The following is an 18,877-nucleotide window of genomic DNA, read 5'->3' on the forward strand; positions in this document are numbered from 1 at the left end:
GTGGTGGACATGCACTATATATATATGTATTAGTTCCACTAGTACCATTGATTGACATGCTATTAAAAGTAGTTTTTTTTCTCTTGATAGCTATAAGAGAACAAATATCAGTACAGAAATAGGCAATCACAGCACATCTGTGGCAGATAGAGGAGATGCCAAGCAATGACCACTATAGCCGAGTGTCCTACATTGGTGCCTAGATTCCTTATATTCCCACAACATAATGGATTAGGTCAGGCTGCTAGTCCTAGAATGAAATATACGTACATTTAGATGATGGATTTTTTTGGAAAAAAGCAAAAAAAAAAAAAAAACTATTTATGACTGATGTTCTATGTTCTTATTTATTCCAACCTTTATTTCTCAATATTACTGTATGTCTGCACATTCCTGTTCTCATAACCCTCTCATACCGAATGGCTTCTCTCTCCTACCATCTCCATGACGCTCTTCACAGCTTTTCTTCTTCCAGCATTTGGACAATTCAATCGGGCAATTCAGCAGCATTTATCCAAAGCGGTCCCATATGTTACCATATACGTGCACTGTGACATATCTTCTGGGAAGTCCATCAGATGGTGCACATGGTCTTCTATGTGTGGCTGATACCCCATTATGGATGTCATATGGGCTGACAATGTGTGATTCCACATTTATTCAGTATTTTGATTCCATGATGTTGTCTGATGTTAGTGCCAGTGACTGTGTCTAATATCACACCCACTCTTTATAGGATCACCGCTAGTGCCAGAGCTAATCCTTAAATGAGCAGCGCGGCTTCTTGAATTATCGTCTAGTTCTGGATTCTATGTGCTTATTTGGAAGTGCGCTATTCGGATAGAACTAAAATGGTGAAATTCATTCTAATCTAGGTTATTAAATTAACGATGTAGAAGACATTCTATTAAAGCTGCCAACTCTCAAAATGTAGAAAAATCATTTGCCAAATTGATCAAAGAGCAAACAAAGCTTCCATTAACCACACATGTATTGTAACATGCAACCCTACTGCCCTCTGTACAGAGATGATCCTCTTATCAGAACTAAGCCTGTCTTTTGGCACAACCCAGCTTTAAGGTATCACAGAGTATCTGTGGTTTTACATAGGACTACAGGTACTAGATTATTTCAGTTCGCAAACAATACAATAGATTACATTGTATTAAATATCACATTTGACTCTGCACTAGTTATAAAACAGAATGTAGAGCTTTAAAGAGAATCAATCTCCTGTTTTTTGTGACCTAATCTGAGCTCGGCATAATAAAGGGGCAGAGACCCTGATTCCAGCGATGTTTCACTTACTGGGCTGCTTGCTGTAGTTTTGATAAAATAACTGTTTTATCAATAGGATATTATCATTAGAGGTCTAGTAAACCTGCTGCCATGTAGACCTCCATAATCATGAACTCTGTATTACCCCGCCCCCACCATTGATTGGATGATTCTGCCTATGTAGAGAGTACACAGAAAGCTGCCAATCAGAGGTGGGGGCGGGGTTATACAGATCTCAGCATTCAGAGAACAGGTAGATCTGCCGCAGATAATACAGGGATTTTATCAAAACTGCAACAAGCAGCCTGGTAAGTGGTACATCGCTGAGATCAGGGTCTCTGCTCCTACATCATGCTGCTCTCAAATGGGGTAGTAAAATCCTGATGCCAGGTTCCCTGTAAAAGTAAGATTTAGAACTGTCTAGGCATCCTGAATGTCAGGCTATGTTCATATTGCTTTTCTGCAAAGAATTTGGGGGTTCTGCGTGAATCCCCCTAAAAATGAGAGATTAAGACAAACTCTTGATGGGGACAAGGAATGCAATGACACAGAGTTCAAATATCACCCTACCAAATGAATACAAATATTGATGCATGTAACTGGCAGTTATATCTTAGCTATTGTCTGTTATGACATCCAGTGACTGAATCGGGTACTGCATCCTTTTCTAATATCACGCAGCTAACGCACATATTTCGATGAACCCTTGCAGTTAGACAAAAGATTCATAGTCTTCCCTGTTTCAATGACTACATTGTCAGATTGCATTGTCTCAAGAGGCTATAATAACAAGAAGATGGTGGGATAGAAGCATACATCATGCACACTGCCCTGCTGTCAGTACTGCAATACAGCTGCTGCGAAAGGGGGTGCAGGTGTCAGATGTCCCCGTGTAGCCCTTGCCTGAATGCAACACCACAGTAAATACAATCATACCCTTATTTCTTTGTGGATTTATCGGTGCATCCATTTCCATCACATGTCGATTCTACTTTCACATGTTTTCAAGTGTGAAAGTCACTCTTCTGAAAACCTAAGGAATAAATATCACAACCTACCCTTCACACTAGCATCAAATATTAAAGTCCTTGGCATATAACAGTATTTAATCAAGAAGAGGAATACTGTAATTATTGCTTGACCTAAAGGAAAACCATTCTAATATGGACACCATGCATTAGTACCTAGTGATGTCAACGGTGCAATAATAACGATTAAGGCTAGTCTAGTTTGCACTGGTATAATACACCATAACTTCACCTCTACCTCTTTTCTGGGTGGTGCCACACTACCACACCACTAATTCTCTGCTGGGTGGTGCCACAATATTATACTATAACCTAACCTCAACCTATCTGCTGGCTAGTGCCAGACTACCACACCGTAACCTAACCGCTACCCCTCTGCTGGATCGTGCCACACTACTACATCATAACCCAACCTCAACCTCTCTGCTGGCTGGTGCCATACTACCACACTATAACCTAACCATGAGATTTCTGCTGGCTGGTGCCACACTACCACACCATAACCTAACCTCAAGATCAATACTGGGTGGTGACACACTACCACATCATAACTTAATCTCTACCTCTCTGCTGGGTGATGCTACACTACTACACCATAACCTAACCTCAACCTCTCTACTGGGTGGGGCCACACTATCACACTATAACCTAACCTCAACCTCTCTTTCCTGTGGTGCCATAACCTAACCTTTCTGCTGGGTGGTTCAACACTACTACATCATAACCTAACCTCAAGCTTTCTGCTGGGTGGTGCCACACTACCATACCATAACCTAACCTCTACATCTCTGCTGGGTGGTGCCACAATACTACACCATAACCTAACCTTAACCTATTTGCTGGCTGGTGCCAGACTACCACACTGTAACCTAACCACTACCTATCTGCTGGGTGGCACCACACTACTACACCATAACCCAACCTCAACCTCTCTGCTGGCTGGTGCCACACTACCACACCATAACCTAACCTCAAGATCTCTGCTGGGTGGTGCCACACTACCATGCCATAAATTAACCTCAAGATCAATGCTGGGTGGTGCCACACTACCACATCATAACCTAACCTCTACCTCTCTGCTGGGTGGTGTTACACTACTACACCATAATTATTATTATTATACATTTATATAGCGCCAGTTATTCCATGGTGCTTTACAAGGAAAAGGGGAAATATAGACAAGTACAGTAAACATGTGCAAGACATGGGACACAAAAGTACAGAAGGAGAGGGGACCCTGCCCGCGAGGGCTCACAGTCTACAAGGATGGGTGAGGATACACTAGGAGAGGGTAGAGCTGGTTGTGCGGTGGTTGAGTAGACCGAGGATCATTGCATGCTGTAGGCTTGTCGGAACAGGTGGGTCTTCAGGTTCTTCTTGAAGGTTTCCGTTGTTGGTGAGAGTCTGATGTGCTGCGGCAGAGAGTTCCAAAGTATGGGGGAAGCACGGGAGAAGTCTTGTATGCGGTTGTGGGAAGAAGAGATGAGGGGGAGTAGAGAAGAAGATCTTGAGAGGATAGGTACCGGGAGACCATGTTACAGATGTATGGAGGAGACAGGTTGTGGATGGCTTTGTATGTCAGGGTTAGGGTTTTGAACTGGAGCCTCTGGACAATAGGAAGCCAGTGAAGGGCCTCGCATAGGGGGGAGGCTGGGGAATAGCGGGGAGACAGGTGCATTAGTTGGGCAGCAGAGTGTAGGTTAGACTGGAGTGGTGCCAGAGTGCTGGAGGGGAGGCCAGAGAGTAGGAGGTTGCAGTAGTCGAGGCGGGAGATGATAAGGACGTGCACTAGTGTTTTTGTGGTTTCATGGTTGAGGAATGCGCGGATCCGGGAAATATTTTTGAGTTTGAGGCGGCAGGAGGAGGCAAGGGCTTGGATATGTAGTTTGAAAGAGAGGGCAGAGTCGAGGATCACCCCAAGGCACCAAGCGTGCGGGACAGGGGAAAGAGAGCAGCCATTGACATTGATGGATAGGTCTGGTGGAGGGGTAGAGTGAGATGGGGGAAAGATGATGAATTCTGTTTTGTCCATGTTCAGTTTGAGAAAGTGAGCAGAAAAGAAGGCTGAAATAGCAGACAGACATTGTGGGATTTTGGTCAGTAAGGAGGTGAGGTCAGGTCCAGATAGTTAGATCTGCGTGTCATCGGCATAGATGTGGTACTGCAAGCCGTGGGATTCTATGAGCTGTCCCAGGCCGAAGTTGTAGATGGAGAAGAGTAGGGGTCCGAGGACTGAGCCTTGAGGAACACCAACAGACGGGGCGAGGTGAGAAGGTGGAGTGTGTGAGAGGGAGACACTAAATGTTCGGTCTGTTAGGTATGATGAAATCCAGGATAGGGCCAAGTCTGTGATGCCAAGAGATGAGAGAGTCTGCAGCAGGAGGGAATGGTCCACGGTGTCGAAGGCATAATTTAACCTCTACCTCTCTACTGGGTGATGCCACACTATCACACCATAACCTAACCTCATGATCTCTGCTGGGCGTTGCCACACTACCACACTATAACCTAACCTCAACCTCTCTGTCCTGTGGTGCCACGCTAGTACACCATATCCTGACCTTTCTGCTGGGTCGTGCAACACTACTACACCATAACCTAACCTCAAGCTTTCTGCTGGGTGGTGCCACACTACCATACAATAACCTATCCTCAACCTGTCTGCTGTTTGGTGCCACACTACCACTCCATAACCTAACCTCAACCTTTCTGCTGGGTGGTGCCACACTATCACACCATAACCTAACTTCTCTGCTGGGTGGTGCAACACTAACACACCATAAACTAACCTCTCTGCTGGGTGATGCAACACTACCACATCATAACCTAACCTCAACCTTTATGCCTAATGGTGCCACACTACCATACCATAATCTAACTTCACCCTCTCTTCTAGGTGGTGCCATACTAACACACCATAACCTAACCTCAAACTCTGTAAGTTGGTGCCACACTACAACACCATAACCAAACCTCAACCCCTCTGCTGGGTGGTGCCACACTACTATATCATAATATAACCTGAACCTCTCTGGTTGGTGGTACCATCCTAGAACACCCGACCTAGCTTATACCTTTCTACTTGGTACAGCAGCTGCTATTCCACTATTGGTAGCCAACCTGTCTACTAAAAAGAGGTTCCATACCCCAGTATTAAATCTTAACATCCCTATACCAGCCCTTTGCTGGGTGTTGCTAGGACATCCATTTTATGAAGCTGAAAGACTACATGGTTTGTCAATGTAATAAAAAACAGGAAAATATTGTTGGGGAATTAGTTAATTCAAATTTATGAGATTTGATGAAGGTATTGTATTTTGCTAAATTTTTAAGCTTCTTTAAAGAACATTTACACTTCTTAAAAACATAAACAGTGAATGTTTCAAAATGACAACACTGTAGAAGAGCAGAAGGTTAGCACTCGACTCTTGTGGATATGATGGTGCTAGTGAACGGAGCCAGTGGTCCCATAAATAGTAGAATATATAATCACTGCACTCATAGAGTTTGAAGAGGTTTGCTTCAAGTGAATCGTTTATTATAGGTGATAGGTGAACTGACAGGCAAAAATTAACGTTTCGGCCAGTTATTGGCCTTGATCACAATGCCGCCTTTGAAAATATCTCTCTAGTTTACAATACAAGCGATCAATGGAGACGGTTGATGTAGAAATAGATAGAAAATTCCACAATAGGGGGAATGGTGTTGTAAGGTAGAATCATAGAATCATAGAATCGTAGAGTTGGAAGGGACCTCCTGGGCCATCTGGTCCAACCCCCTGCTCAAAGCAGGATTCGCTAAATCATCCCAGTCAGATGTCTGTCCAGCCTCTGTTTGAAGACTTCCATTGAAGGAGAACTCACCACTTCTCGTGGCAGCCTGTTCCACTCATTGATCACTCTAACTGTCAAAAAGTTTTTTCTAATATCTAATCTGTGTCTCTTCCCATTCAGTTTCATCCCATTGCTTCTAGTCTTTCCTTGTGCAAATGAGAATAAAGTTGATCCTTCTACAATGTGACAGCCCTTTAGATATTTGTAGACAGCTATTAAGTCTCCTCTCAGTCTTCTCTTTTGCAAACTAAACATTCCCAAATCCTGCAACCTTTCCTCATAAGACAGGGTTTGCAGACCGGTCACCATTCTGGTCGCTCTTTTCTGAACTTGCTCCAGTTTGTTGATGTCTTTTTTAAAATGTGGTGCCCAAAACTGGACACAATATTCCAGATGAGGTCTGACCAAAGAGGAGTAGAGGGAAATAATGACTTCACGTGATCTAGACTGTATGCTTCTGTTAATACATCCTAGAATTGCATTTGCCTTTTTTGCTGCTGCATCACACTGTTGACTCATATTCAGTCTGTGATCTATTAGTATACCCAAGTCTTTTTCACATGTGCTGTCACTTAGCCCTATTCCTCCCATTCTATATATGCTTTTTTCATTTTTATTGCCCAGATGTAGTACTTTGCATTTCTCCCTGTTAAAAACCATTCTGTTAGTTGCTGCCCACTTCTCCAGTTTATTTAAATCTTTTTGAATCCTCTCTCTCTCTTCTCTAGTATTAGCTATCCCTCCTAGCTTTGTGTCATCAGCAATCAGGTAGCGCTGTCATTCAAGGTTGGGGACACTCGCTTGCCAGCCAATTAATCACATCTGGCACAGGTTTTCCATAAAAACAATCACAGTCCATGCGGTTTATTTAGGCATCATAAACCATGACCAGCAACATAAAGTTCATATTAACAGCATAGCGTCCATGACAGAGCTTCACTCTGTTATCCCTGTGGTCACACAGGTTGTGCCATACGCAGCACACAGGCTCTCTTAGCCTTACAGTTATATCCCCTCTCTGGGTTTACCTCATGGCTGCTTCACCACGCTGCAGACGTCCATTCCCTCCAGGGAACTATCAGGCATGTGCAGCCATTAACACAGCGTTCACTTGCTGTCAGGAAGACAGCCCCATCTCTCTCAGACGGGACCTTCCAAAACAGACCAACCAGGTCCCAGTATTCACTCCATGAGACCTACTCTGGCCACCTTATATGGTCCGTAGCCACACCCACTAGGTCACATGGCTATGACCTCATCACAGGTCCTTCAACCACTCATACACACTTTACAATAGCGTTCTTAAACACACCCCCTGGGTGGGTTTGTAGGTAACTGGTTCCGCCGGTCTCACCAGTTACCTGGAGACTTCCCAAACACATTGAAACAGCACCTCAGCAGTATCACTGCTGATCAATACACGCACAAGTCTCCATCCCAAGGCCACCCACCTTGAGATACATAACGGTCATTCAGTATTCTGCCACTCATCCTCTCTCCTGGGACATCCACACAGCGCCCCCTAGCGGACACAGTGGTCACTACACCACATACCTCCCCCCTCTGTTCAAACTTGTGGGGTTGAACACACATTACCCCAGGGTCTCGAGACTGGGCACTCATTACACCTTGCCCCACAGGTCGACAGAACCGTCTCCATCTGTCATACGACCTCATCCCTACGTTAGGCCTCCCCATTCCCCAGCGGTAAGAATTTCGGTCGTTGTCTTTGACCCTCCAGTCATGGTCTGTCTGCGTTGTCAGACACTGTTTAGTCACCATCCTTTCTCTATCTAAGCATCTTGTAACAAATGGTACCCCACCACGTCTAAGTTTGCTTTTCAGTGCATTAACCTCATGGTTCATTGCACCTGCTGTCTCTGTAACATCCTCTAGTTCACACTGTAACGTATTGGCACGTTGAGCTTCTTTCTCTGCATCTTCCACCTGGCGTTTTAGCTGTTTCATACTCACATTGTTTCCCTCTGCCAGGTCTTTGTACTGCTCAGAACTACGCCTTTCATCATCCATTTGCCTTAGTACAACCTTCAGTTTTTTCTCCGTACGACCTACTTGTTTGCTTGCAGATTGTCGCCCTTTAATTTCCGCATCAAGCTGTTCCTCCAGTAGTGCAATCTTTGCTTCTAACTCCTTATTCTGGCGAACTAATTGCTGAAGGGCACTCTCATTCTTCTCAGCATTACTATGTTCTGTCTTCAGATCAGCATTCATCTGGTCAACCTGAAGTGTGGCCTTTCTCAGCCTGTCATTGGCTAATTCAACGTTGCCGTGTTCTTCCTCCACTTAATGTGCCAGCGTCTCCCACTCGTCCACTAACACCGGCTTCTGCAGCTGCGGCGCCCAAGAACGCTCCTGTGATACAGTAGTACCTGCACCTATATCTGTGCTACCACCATTGGATCCTATACTACAGTGGTGACCAGATTATCTGAACCTGGCTTAATACATGCCAGCACCCCCATAACAGCCACTGATGTCTGCTTCTACTACAGCGCCATCCAGCTGTTTCCATGACACAATTTAGGATGCATGCCAAACAGAAGCCGCGGAGACACCATCACATGTTTCTCAACGCAAGCAATGACCAGCCAGGTCTTTCCCCGGGAAGGAATAACCACGGGAAGGGCAGTCTTCAATGAAGGAAACCACCTATGCCAAAACATGGTATCCATCCACAGACAGCTGTTTCGGGGTATTGCCCCTCATCAGTGTGGAGTAGGAAACTGGCTGGTAGGAGCAATGCCTAGTAAAAGACTGTGGAAAATGAGGATGATTGAACTCATGGAGATCAACATCCAACACTGCGGAGACACCATCACGTGTTTCTCAACACAGTGATTCTAGAGCACTGCCCCCATCCCTTATGGGAAATATGCAAAACATGCAAAACAGAAGCCGCGGAGACACCATCACATGTTTCTCAACGCAAGCAATGACCAGCCAGGTCTTTCTCCGGGAAGGAACAACCACGGGAAGGGCAGTCTCCAATGAAGGAAACCACCTATGCCAAAACATGGTATCCATCCACAGACAGCTGTTTCGGGGTATTGCCCCTCATCAGTGTGGAGTAGGAAACTGGCTGGTAGGAGCAATGCCTAGTAAAAGACTGTGGAAAATGAGGATGAATGAACTCATGGAGATCAACATCCAACACTACGGAGACACCATCACGTGTTTCTCAACGCAGTGATTCTAGAGCACTGCCCCCATCCCTTATGGGAAATATGCAAAACATGCAAAACAGAAGCCGCGGAGACACCATCACATGTTTCTCAACGCAAGCAATGACCAGCCAGGTCTTTCCCCGGGAAGGAACAACCACGGGAAGGGCAGTCTCCAATGAAGGAAACCACCTATGCCAAAACATGGTATCCATCCAAAGACAGCTGTTTCGGGGTACTGCCCCTCATCAGTGTGGAGTAGGAAACTGGCTGGTAGGAGCAATGCCTAGTAAAAGACTGTGGAAAATGAGGATGAATGAACTCATGGAGATCAACATCCAACACTGCGGAGACACCATCACGTGTTTCTCAACGCAGTGATTCTAGAGCACTGCCCCCATCCCTTATGGGAAATATGCAAAACATGCAAAACAGAAGCCGCGGAGACATCATCACATGTTTCTCAACGCAAGCAATGACCAGCCAGGTCTTTCCCCGGGAAGGAACAACCACGGGAAGGGCAGTCTCCAATGAAGGAAACCACATATGCCAAAACATGGTATCCATCCACAGGTATTGCCCCTCATCAGTGTGGAAACTGGGAAACTGGGAAACTGGCTGGTAGGAACAATGCCTAGTAAACGTTGCCATGTTCTTCCTCCACTTAATGTGCCAGCGTCTCCCACTCGTCCACTAACACCGGCTTCTGCAGCTGCGGCGCCCAAGAATGCTCCTGTGATACAGCAGTACCTGCACCTATATCTGTGCTACCACCATTGGATCCTATACTACAGCGGTGACCAGATTATCTGAACCTGGCTTAATACATGCCAGCACCCCCATAACAGCCACTGATGTCTGCTTCTACTACAGCGCCATCCAGCTGTTTCCATGACACAATTTAGGTTGCATGCACAACCTTATCAATTTAAGAATTACCTCACTGAAAAATCACATACAACCAGTGTGGCGTCACCTTTTGTCTATTTCTACATCAACCGTCTCCAATTGATCGCTTGTATTGTAAACTAGAGAGATATTTTCAAAGGCGGCATTGTGATCAAGGCCATTAACTGGCTGAAACGTTAATTTTTGCCTGTCAGTTCACCTATCACCTGTAATAAACGATTCACTTGAAGCAAACCTCTTCAACCTCTATGAGTGCAGTGATTATATATTCTACTCAAAATGACAACATGCAAGCCTGCAAGTGATACATCGCTGGAATCAGGGTATCAGCCCCTTACATTGTGCTGCTCTTGGATTGCATGAAAACCTGCTGACAGATTCCATTTAAGCAGTTTGTAAAACTCTCCCTGTTAGCTGACCCTAGCTAAGTAAAACTTTCAAGCATGGGAGAGTTCATCTAACCTGGAAAATACTTAATTTTTCTGGTTTTCTTGACACAAGATATATGGCTATGTGGGCACTATCTACAGTTGTGGGCAAAAGTATTGACACCCCTGCAATTTTGTCAGATAATACTCCGTTTCTTCCTGAAAATTATTGCAAACACAAATTCTTTGTTATTATTATCTTCATTTAATTTGTCTTAAATGAAAAAACACAAAAAGAATTGTCCTAAAGCCAAATTGGATATAATTCCACACCAAACATAAAAAAGAGGGTGGACAAAAGTATTGGCACTGTTCGAAAAATCATGTGATGCTTCTCTAATTTGTGTAATTAACAGCACCTGTAACTTACCTGTGGCACCTAACAGGTGTTGGCAATAACTAAATCACACTTGCAGCCAGTTGACATGGATTAAAGTTGACTCAACCTCTGTCCTGTGTCCTTGTGTGTACCACATTGAGCATGGAGAAAAGAAAGAAGACCAAAGAACTGTCTGAGGACTTGAGAAACCAAATTGTGTGGAAGCATGAGCAATCTCAAGGCTACAAGTCCATCTCCAAAGACCTGAATGTTCCTGTGTCTACCGTGCGCAGTGTCATCAAGAAGTTTAAAGCCCATGGCACTGTGGCTAACCTCCCTAGATGTGGACGGAAAAGAAAAATTGACAAGAGATTTCAACGCAAGATTGTGCGGATGTTGGATAAAGAACCTCGACTAACATCCAAACAAGTTCAAGCTGCCCTGCAGTCCAAGGGTACAACAGTGTCAACCCGTACTATCCGTCGGCGTCTGAATGAAAAGGGACTGTATGGTAGGAGACCCAGGAAGACCCCACTTCTTACCCCAAGACATAAAAAAGCCAGGCTGGAGTTTGCCAAAACTTACCTGAAAAAGCCTAAAACGTTTTGGAAGAATGTTCTCTGGTCAGATGAGACAAAAGAAGAGCTTTTTGGGGAAAGGCATCAACATAGAGTTTACAGGAGAAAAAAAGAGGCATTCAAAGACAAAAACACGGTCCCTACAGTCAAACATGGCGGAGGTTCCCTGATGTTTTGGGGTTGCTTTGCTGCCTCTGGCACTGGACTGCTTGACCATGTGCATGGCATTATGAAGTCTGAAGACTACCAACAAATTTGGCAGCATACTGTAGTGCCCAGTGTGAGAAAGCTGGGTCTCCCTCAGAGGTCATGGGTCTTCCAGCAGGACAATGACCCAAAACACACTTCAAAAAGCACTAGAAAATGGTTTGAGAGAAAGCACTGGAGACTTCTAAGGTGGCCTGCAATGAGTCCAGACCTGAATCCCATAGAACACCTGTGGAGAGATCTAAAAATGGCAGTTTGGAGAAGGCACCCTTCAAATATCAGGGACCTGGAGCAGTTTGCCAAAGAAGAATGGTCTAAAATTCCAGCAGAGCATTGTAAGAAACTCATTGATGGTTACCGGAAGCGGTTGGTCGCAGTTATTTTGGCTAAAGGTTGTGCAACCAAGTATTAGGCTGAGGGTGCCAATACTTTTGTCTGGCCCATTTTTGGAGTTTTGTGTGAAATGATCAATGTTTTGCTTTTTGCTTCATTCTCTTTTGTGTTTTTTCATTTAAGACAAATTAAATGAAGATAATACCAAAGAATTTGTGATTGCAATCATTTTCAGGAAGAAACTGAATATTATCTGACAGAATTGCAGGGGTGTCAATACTTTTGGCCACAACTGTATGCAAACAAGCCACCAACATAGCAAACAAGACAGTACAATATCATATTACTTGGTATGTCAGTGCCTAATTCTTATATTTGTGTTCTGTGATATTATGTCTTCTATGTTTCATTCCTTATGTATGACATTGCATCCTCTGTATCTGAAGTGACCCCTTTTTCATGTGATATCGGACATAACAGCTGCTTCATTCTTATATCCTAAATGATTGAAATTCTGTCCACAAAGAGTTCTTATGGCCGTCGTCCTCCTACCGCCCATCAGATAGAAGATACCTTTTAACTGATACGACTTTCCATGTTTTTACGGTCTTCCAAAATGACTGTACCCTAACCACTTTTCCATGCATAACCATTGATCGATTTTGACCAGTACATCTGAATATGCCATAGCCTCTACCCTGTCCAAGTGCTAAATCTTTGCGTTCCATGAAAAAAACACTATGTTACATGACCTAATGTGAAAGTCTTGTATTTTAGATTTTCTGGCTGTTCACTGCATCTGATATCACATGTTCAGACTGTTCGCTGCATCTGAAATCATGCTCCCTGGTTGTATGCTGCTGGTGTCATATCCTGTGAATGTGCACTGTGCTGGATGTCACCTTGTGGGTGCAGTGGTTCTCAGGTTATGTTGACTGAGGGTGCACTACAAGTGTGCGCTACATCTCAGGTCCCATTGTCTGAGTTGGCATTGTAGCTCAGGCAATGTAGTCTGAGTATGGACTGCATCTGATATCACACCCTCTTACTGTGCACTGCATTTGATATCATTTACTCCCACCATGCACTGCACCAGAAATCCCCCACATTGCACTGCGTCTGACATCTTCACCTTACCACGCACTGTACCTGAGACAAATTCTCTTCATGGTGCACTGCTTCTCTTATCCTCCCATGATGCATTGCGTCTCATGTCTTCCTCCCCTTATGATGCACTGCTCCTGTCATCATCTACCCCACCCCATTATGCATTGGGTACAGGCTCATGGCGCCTACCTGTGTTTGCTCTGCAGACCATGCTGACTGCTATCTCAATGAGCGCCATCGCTACCAATGGAGTTGTGCCAGGTAGGGGGAATTTCAGATGAGCAAAATAAAAATAAGGGAGATGCAGTGCGTGGGTGGGAGGAATTGGGTGGGGGTGCGCACTACGGCTGGATGCAGACGCAATGTGTGTGGGGGGTGTTGGAGACTATATGCCAGATGCAGGCGCTTTGCCGCAATCAGATTAAATAGGAGCATAAGGGGATTAGTCCTTAAGAAGAATGTGTAGTAATGAAAATGCCGAGGGAAGGAGGAAAGGATTGCAATGAAGTTTCTTGATCAATCTCTATAAAACTGTCTTTAGCAATAACGTAGCATAGCAATACATTGTCAGGCCTAACATATAAATCTAATGTATTAAGCACCGCTATACTTGGATGCAGTGCTGGAAGAGTGCAGTGCACTGATCAGTAACTCAGTGGTTTGAGGTGCAGTGTGGTGATACAATGTGTAATATTGCCCATAAAAAATATTCAGAATTGAGAGTCCTCAGTGGTTGATACCTTTTAATGGCTAACTGAAAAGATGGTAACAAATTGCAAGCTTTCCAGACTACTCAGGTCTCTTCATCAGGCAAAGACTAATACAACATCTGAAGAATCACATATTTATGCATAACACAGCACAGAAAAAATGCAATAGACAAGACAGGTGAAGTGAAGCAGAACTATCATTATGGGGGAGTGATAGACAGTTATGGCCATAAATAGTGGACCAGTTCATAGATAAGGAGTGTCCAATGCTTCCTATTCGTCCCCAAAAAGAGGGAAGAATAGGAAGCATTTAAGGAAACCAGGATGGATGAACACAGAACTTAAGCACATGCTAAAAAGGAAGAATGAAATGTTTATAAAATGGAAAGAAGGAGGCATATCTAAAGAAGAATATAATGCTGTCTGCAGAACTTGCAGGGCACAAATCAGATTAACTAAAGCTGACAATGAATTGAGGCTTGCAAGAGACGTCAAAAGCAATAATAAAGAATTTTGGGGATATGTCAAAAGTAAAAGAAAAGTCAAAGATGCTATAGGAGTTTTACAGGATGAAAATGATGAAATGGTAAGACAGGATGTTGAGAAGGACAAACTTTTAAATTCTATTTTGCATCTGTTTTCTCTCAGAAAGGAAATGTAACATCAACTGTTCTTCACTGTCCTTTTAAGGGAATAGAAGAATCCAGGATATCTATAAACAGAAAGATAGTCAGGAAACACTTAGCTAACCTAAATGAATTCAAGTCATAAATGGCTGCACATCCAGTTGGAAGAATGTCTCAAGTGGGGTACCACAGGGCTCTGTCCTGGGCCCTGTCCTGGGCCCTGTATTGTTCAACATCTTTATTTGTACTAAATGGCCAACTGGGGGTCTGTATGTGGGGGAGACCAGGCAAAAACTGAGAACAAGGATGAATTCTCATCGCCACACAATAAGAGAAAAAAGAATGGATCTACCTGTGGCAAAACATTTTTGTATGCCTGATCACAGCACCATGGACATGACATTACTGGTATTGAAAGGTAACTTCACATCTCAGAGAGACAGAAAAGTCTGGGAGTACAAACTCATGATGAACTTTGACACTCTCAGCGCAGGAATGAATGTGTCGCATGGATTCATGTCTTTTTACATCAATTTGCTCATAAAACCTTGTGGGGGCATCACAACACATTACCGGACCCCAATCAGAGGACGATAAAACTTTCACACTCCTTATCTATGAACTGGTCCAATATTTATGGCCATAACTGTCTATTACTCCGCAAAATGATAGTTCTGCTTCATGTCACTTGTCTTATCTATTGCATTTTTTTCTGTAGAGCAAAAGACATCATACCTGCCAAAGGTCATTAGTCATAGCAACATCAAAATTAATGGGCAACTCTCCATGAAATTGAACCTATAGAAAATACTAGAGTCATAATGCCCCAAAGGGAAACTGAATTGTACAAGAAAGTCTCACTTATTTAGCCATAAAAACTATTATTTTATTGAAAATTTACACAATTACACAATACCAAACACAAAAAGTCAGAATGAGTGTATCTCCAAGGTGGAAACACATAAGGAGAGCCATAACAGGTACAGATTTATGCATAAATAGCACACAAAAATATAAGGCAATCTTATACAGTTATTTAAATACAAAAAATGTCGGGTTTTGGGTGGTTTTTAAGGGAGAATTTCCTTAATTAAGGAAACCACTCCTCATGCCCATACTAGGGATTACATAGGATCATCCATGCATCAATTCTAAATTAGAAACTGTCTGTAAATAAACATCCAGAGAAATCCCGCAATGGCCAAAGAGGAAAAAACATTCTGTGTAAATGGGATATACCCAGGTTTCCATATGCAAGTGCTACACCCCTGCCATCCACAACCAAATACCCAGTAATGTGCCGTTTACAGTGCCATAGCGTGCATAACCTCACCCATGTGGGATCCCGGTATACCTCTCCTTTTCCCGATGCGTTTCGCCCAGCAGGGCTTCCTTGGGTGGCTGTTTTCAATAAAATAATACCACTGAGGACTCTCAATTCTGAATATTTTTCTATCTACTGGCTATCATGGTTCAAAGATATACATCTTTCCTGTATGATGTTGCCCATATCATCAATATATGCTTCTGAGAAGTCTATCTCTCTGTAGCTGGTGGCTCATATTACATGATCTCTCGCTCGTTGGGCCCGGAGTTTGGAGGAGCTGTGGGGCTTTGCTTTTACTTGGGGACCACGTTCGCAGGAGCCATGTACATTCTGGGGACCATCGAGATTCTCTTGGTGAGTTATTAATCAGTTTCTCTATAAGCAAAAATTACACTGTAAGGCTCTGATTCATCATATACGGTTTACTGAAGTCACTTACCTTTTTTTTTTGACTCGCTGATTTTTTTTTTTTGCTCCAGATTCTTCAGAACGGCACACTTTATTCATTCATTTGGTGCAAAATCAAAAATGCACTTTATTCTTGTCTTGAACTATTTTTGCAACTTATTAATGCAAAAATTTGGAAGTACTTTAAAAAGTTGTATGTTTGTCTTAAAATACGCCAAATAAAAAACTCCAGAAACTTTACTTCCAAGCATTGACTGGAATGAGACGCGCTAATAAAAAAGATATTTGGGAATAGTCTCATTTCATGAATTGAAAACCAAAAACAAAACACAAAAAAAATCCTAAAATAAAAAAGTAAAAAATAAATTGCAAAAATTGCATGAAGGTAGTAATAATAATAAGGGTATTTAGTTAACATAATTTTGATCAAAATAATGTACAAGCCAGCCCGCCACGTCACGGCAACCCTTGTGGGACAGTCCTAATTCTTGTATTTAAAACCTTTCCACTTGTCAAGTGAGGTAAATGTGACCAAGGACAGAGTGACTGAACCACCAGTAATAGCATAGGCCATTTCTCATTTCATGAATAGGTTTAAAATATCTGAATAAGCAAAGTGGTTGTCAAAAAATAAAAAAGACTTAAAAAACAAAGACAGCGTAAAAAAAAAGTGGCACAAAATTGACACAAATACTAAAGCCACTAAGAAACAATGAATTACTCCAGAAAAGTAGAGAAACTACAATGGTGAATCGGGGCCCATAAAATGGTCCAACACATGGAGACGATAAAACAGAGCACATATAAAGAAGATAAGTGCGGCCAAACCAGAACATTCCTTTAGGAAAAGCAGATACATAAGTTGCCTCTATGACTGCATCTACACCTATAGTTACACATTCAACTATGTTGCTTGTAGTTTGCCGTCGTAGGTTAACAGTGAGGCTACATTATTCTGAGTTTATTGGGATTAGCAGAAAAAGCCTTTAGTCTACAATCCAAAACAATCAATGATTGTAATCATCCAGAAAAGTCCAGTCAATAATACTACTTACAATTTAGTTTTAAATGTTCTTTATTGCTAGTTTCCTTGCTTGGTAAGAACTGTAAAGTGATTTCCCCACAATAGACTTCTATTACTTACTGACAGAATAGGTGATAAATATCTAATTGCCAGGAGGCCCATCACTACCATCACTAGGCCCTCCAGTGACCATTAAAGCCCTCTATACATAGACCAATGTCTGCCAAACTTGCGAATATTGACGGGTTCTGCCGACAGACTAATGCATATGGGGGCACCGGCTGACTTATTCTCAGGGGGTTGTTCCATTTGGCTTGTCTGATTTTTGACTTCCAATTGCTTTGTTCCCTGAAAACAAGCAACCGCCAGAAATGTCCGATGACGGCTCTCTTGTAGAGAGCACAAAACCTCTTTGCCAAATGACAACTCTTGTGTATAGGACAAACGACCGAGATGGCTGACACTGGCAAACAATTGGTGAACTATCGTTTGGCTGCTAGCCGTCTAATGTGTATTAGATGGTCCTCAGGTCATGCAGCTTGAAAACAGTCAGTTGAACATGCACCCTTCTGCTTCATTTAGTGTCTGTAGGGCTGATGGAAACACTCAGCTTAGTCCAAGAAGATTTTTTAATGGAGCCGTACCATACATGCATTACTTCTATCTATAGGGGGAGCTTAAGACCCTTCTGCTGATTATTAGAAGACCCAGCTATCAGACAGTAGATTTGTGTAATAAGTCTATTGTGGGAAAATCAGCTTAATTGTTAAAAAGACAAGTTAACAACATCTCTGAAAGTAAAACTATTTTTCTTAATATGCTAAATCTTTTTCTTTACCTAGACATATCTCTTCCCTAATATGGCCGTCTTTAAGGCCAAAGAAGCTAGTGAGGAGCCTGCTGCACTACTTAATAACATGCGTGTATATGGCACGTGTGTGCTAACCTGCATGGCCATTGTGGTTTTTGTGGGAGTGAAGTACGTCAATAAGTTTGCGTTGGTGTTCTTGGGTTGTGTGATCCTATCAATCTTGTCAATATATGCCGGAGTCATTAAGTCTGCCTTTGACCCACCAGATTTTCCGTGAGTTTCCTTAAATATTCCTTAATGTTACTTGTAAGTTTGTATTCCTATTACTGCTTTGTTATCGTTTAATTTTATTCAAACCTTTTCTTGACAGGTAAACACGGCAGAACAGTTTCATTCCGAATTTTTATGTATAAGTACAAATGGTCATACACAAGGCAACTTTGTATTGGGGCATATACAACATATTTCTCAATACATCTGCAATGGTGCTTACCTCTAGGAAAGCAATATTCACCCCTATAAATCTTCAAAAAAAAAATCTGGTATCCCTCGTAGCCTCATAGCCATGAGTTATGCCAACGTTGCAGCTCTTCTTATTTCTACTCCTTATCTCTTCACATAAATAGAGATATAAAATAAATCAGACCATTGTCCATTGTTATGAATTCTGCTTTCTCTCAACCTACAAATAAGAGTAAAGATAAGAGCATTGTTAAAAACACTTGTTTCCCAATTATCTTGCAGTGTATACAGGCTGCAGATCACGCAC

At 42.8% G+C, this 18,877-nt stretch overlaps 1 protein-coding gene across 1 annotated transcript in view; it reads left to right on the plus strand.

The window, feature by feature from the left end:
• Positions 1-18,877, plus strand: part of SLC12A5 (solute carrier family 12 member 5) — a 156,067-nt gene that overhangs the window by 61,414 nt on the left and 75,776 nt on the right. The window contains exons 5-7 of the mRNA XM_073559358.1: positions 13,409-13,463; positions 16,089-16,219; positions 18,140-18,381. Of these exons, the coding sequence (XP_073415459.1) occupies positions 13,409-13,463; positions 16,089-16,219; positions 18,140-18,381 (428 nt within the window). The remainder of the gene's footprint in view (positions 1-13,408; positions 13,464-16,088; positions 16,220-18,139; positions 18,382-18,877) is intronic.

Source organism: Dendrobates tinctorius, unplaced genomic scaffold, assembly GCF_039654945.1.
Source record: "Dendrobates tinctorius isolate UK_male_01 unplaced genomic scaffold, ASM3965494v1 ptg000270l, whole genome shotgun sequence".
Classification (NCBI taxonomy): domain Eukaryota; kingdom Metazoa; phylum Chordata; class Amphibia; order Anura; family Dendrobatidae; genus Dendrobates; species Dendrobates tinctorius.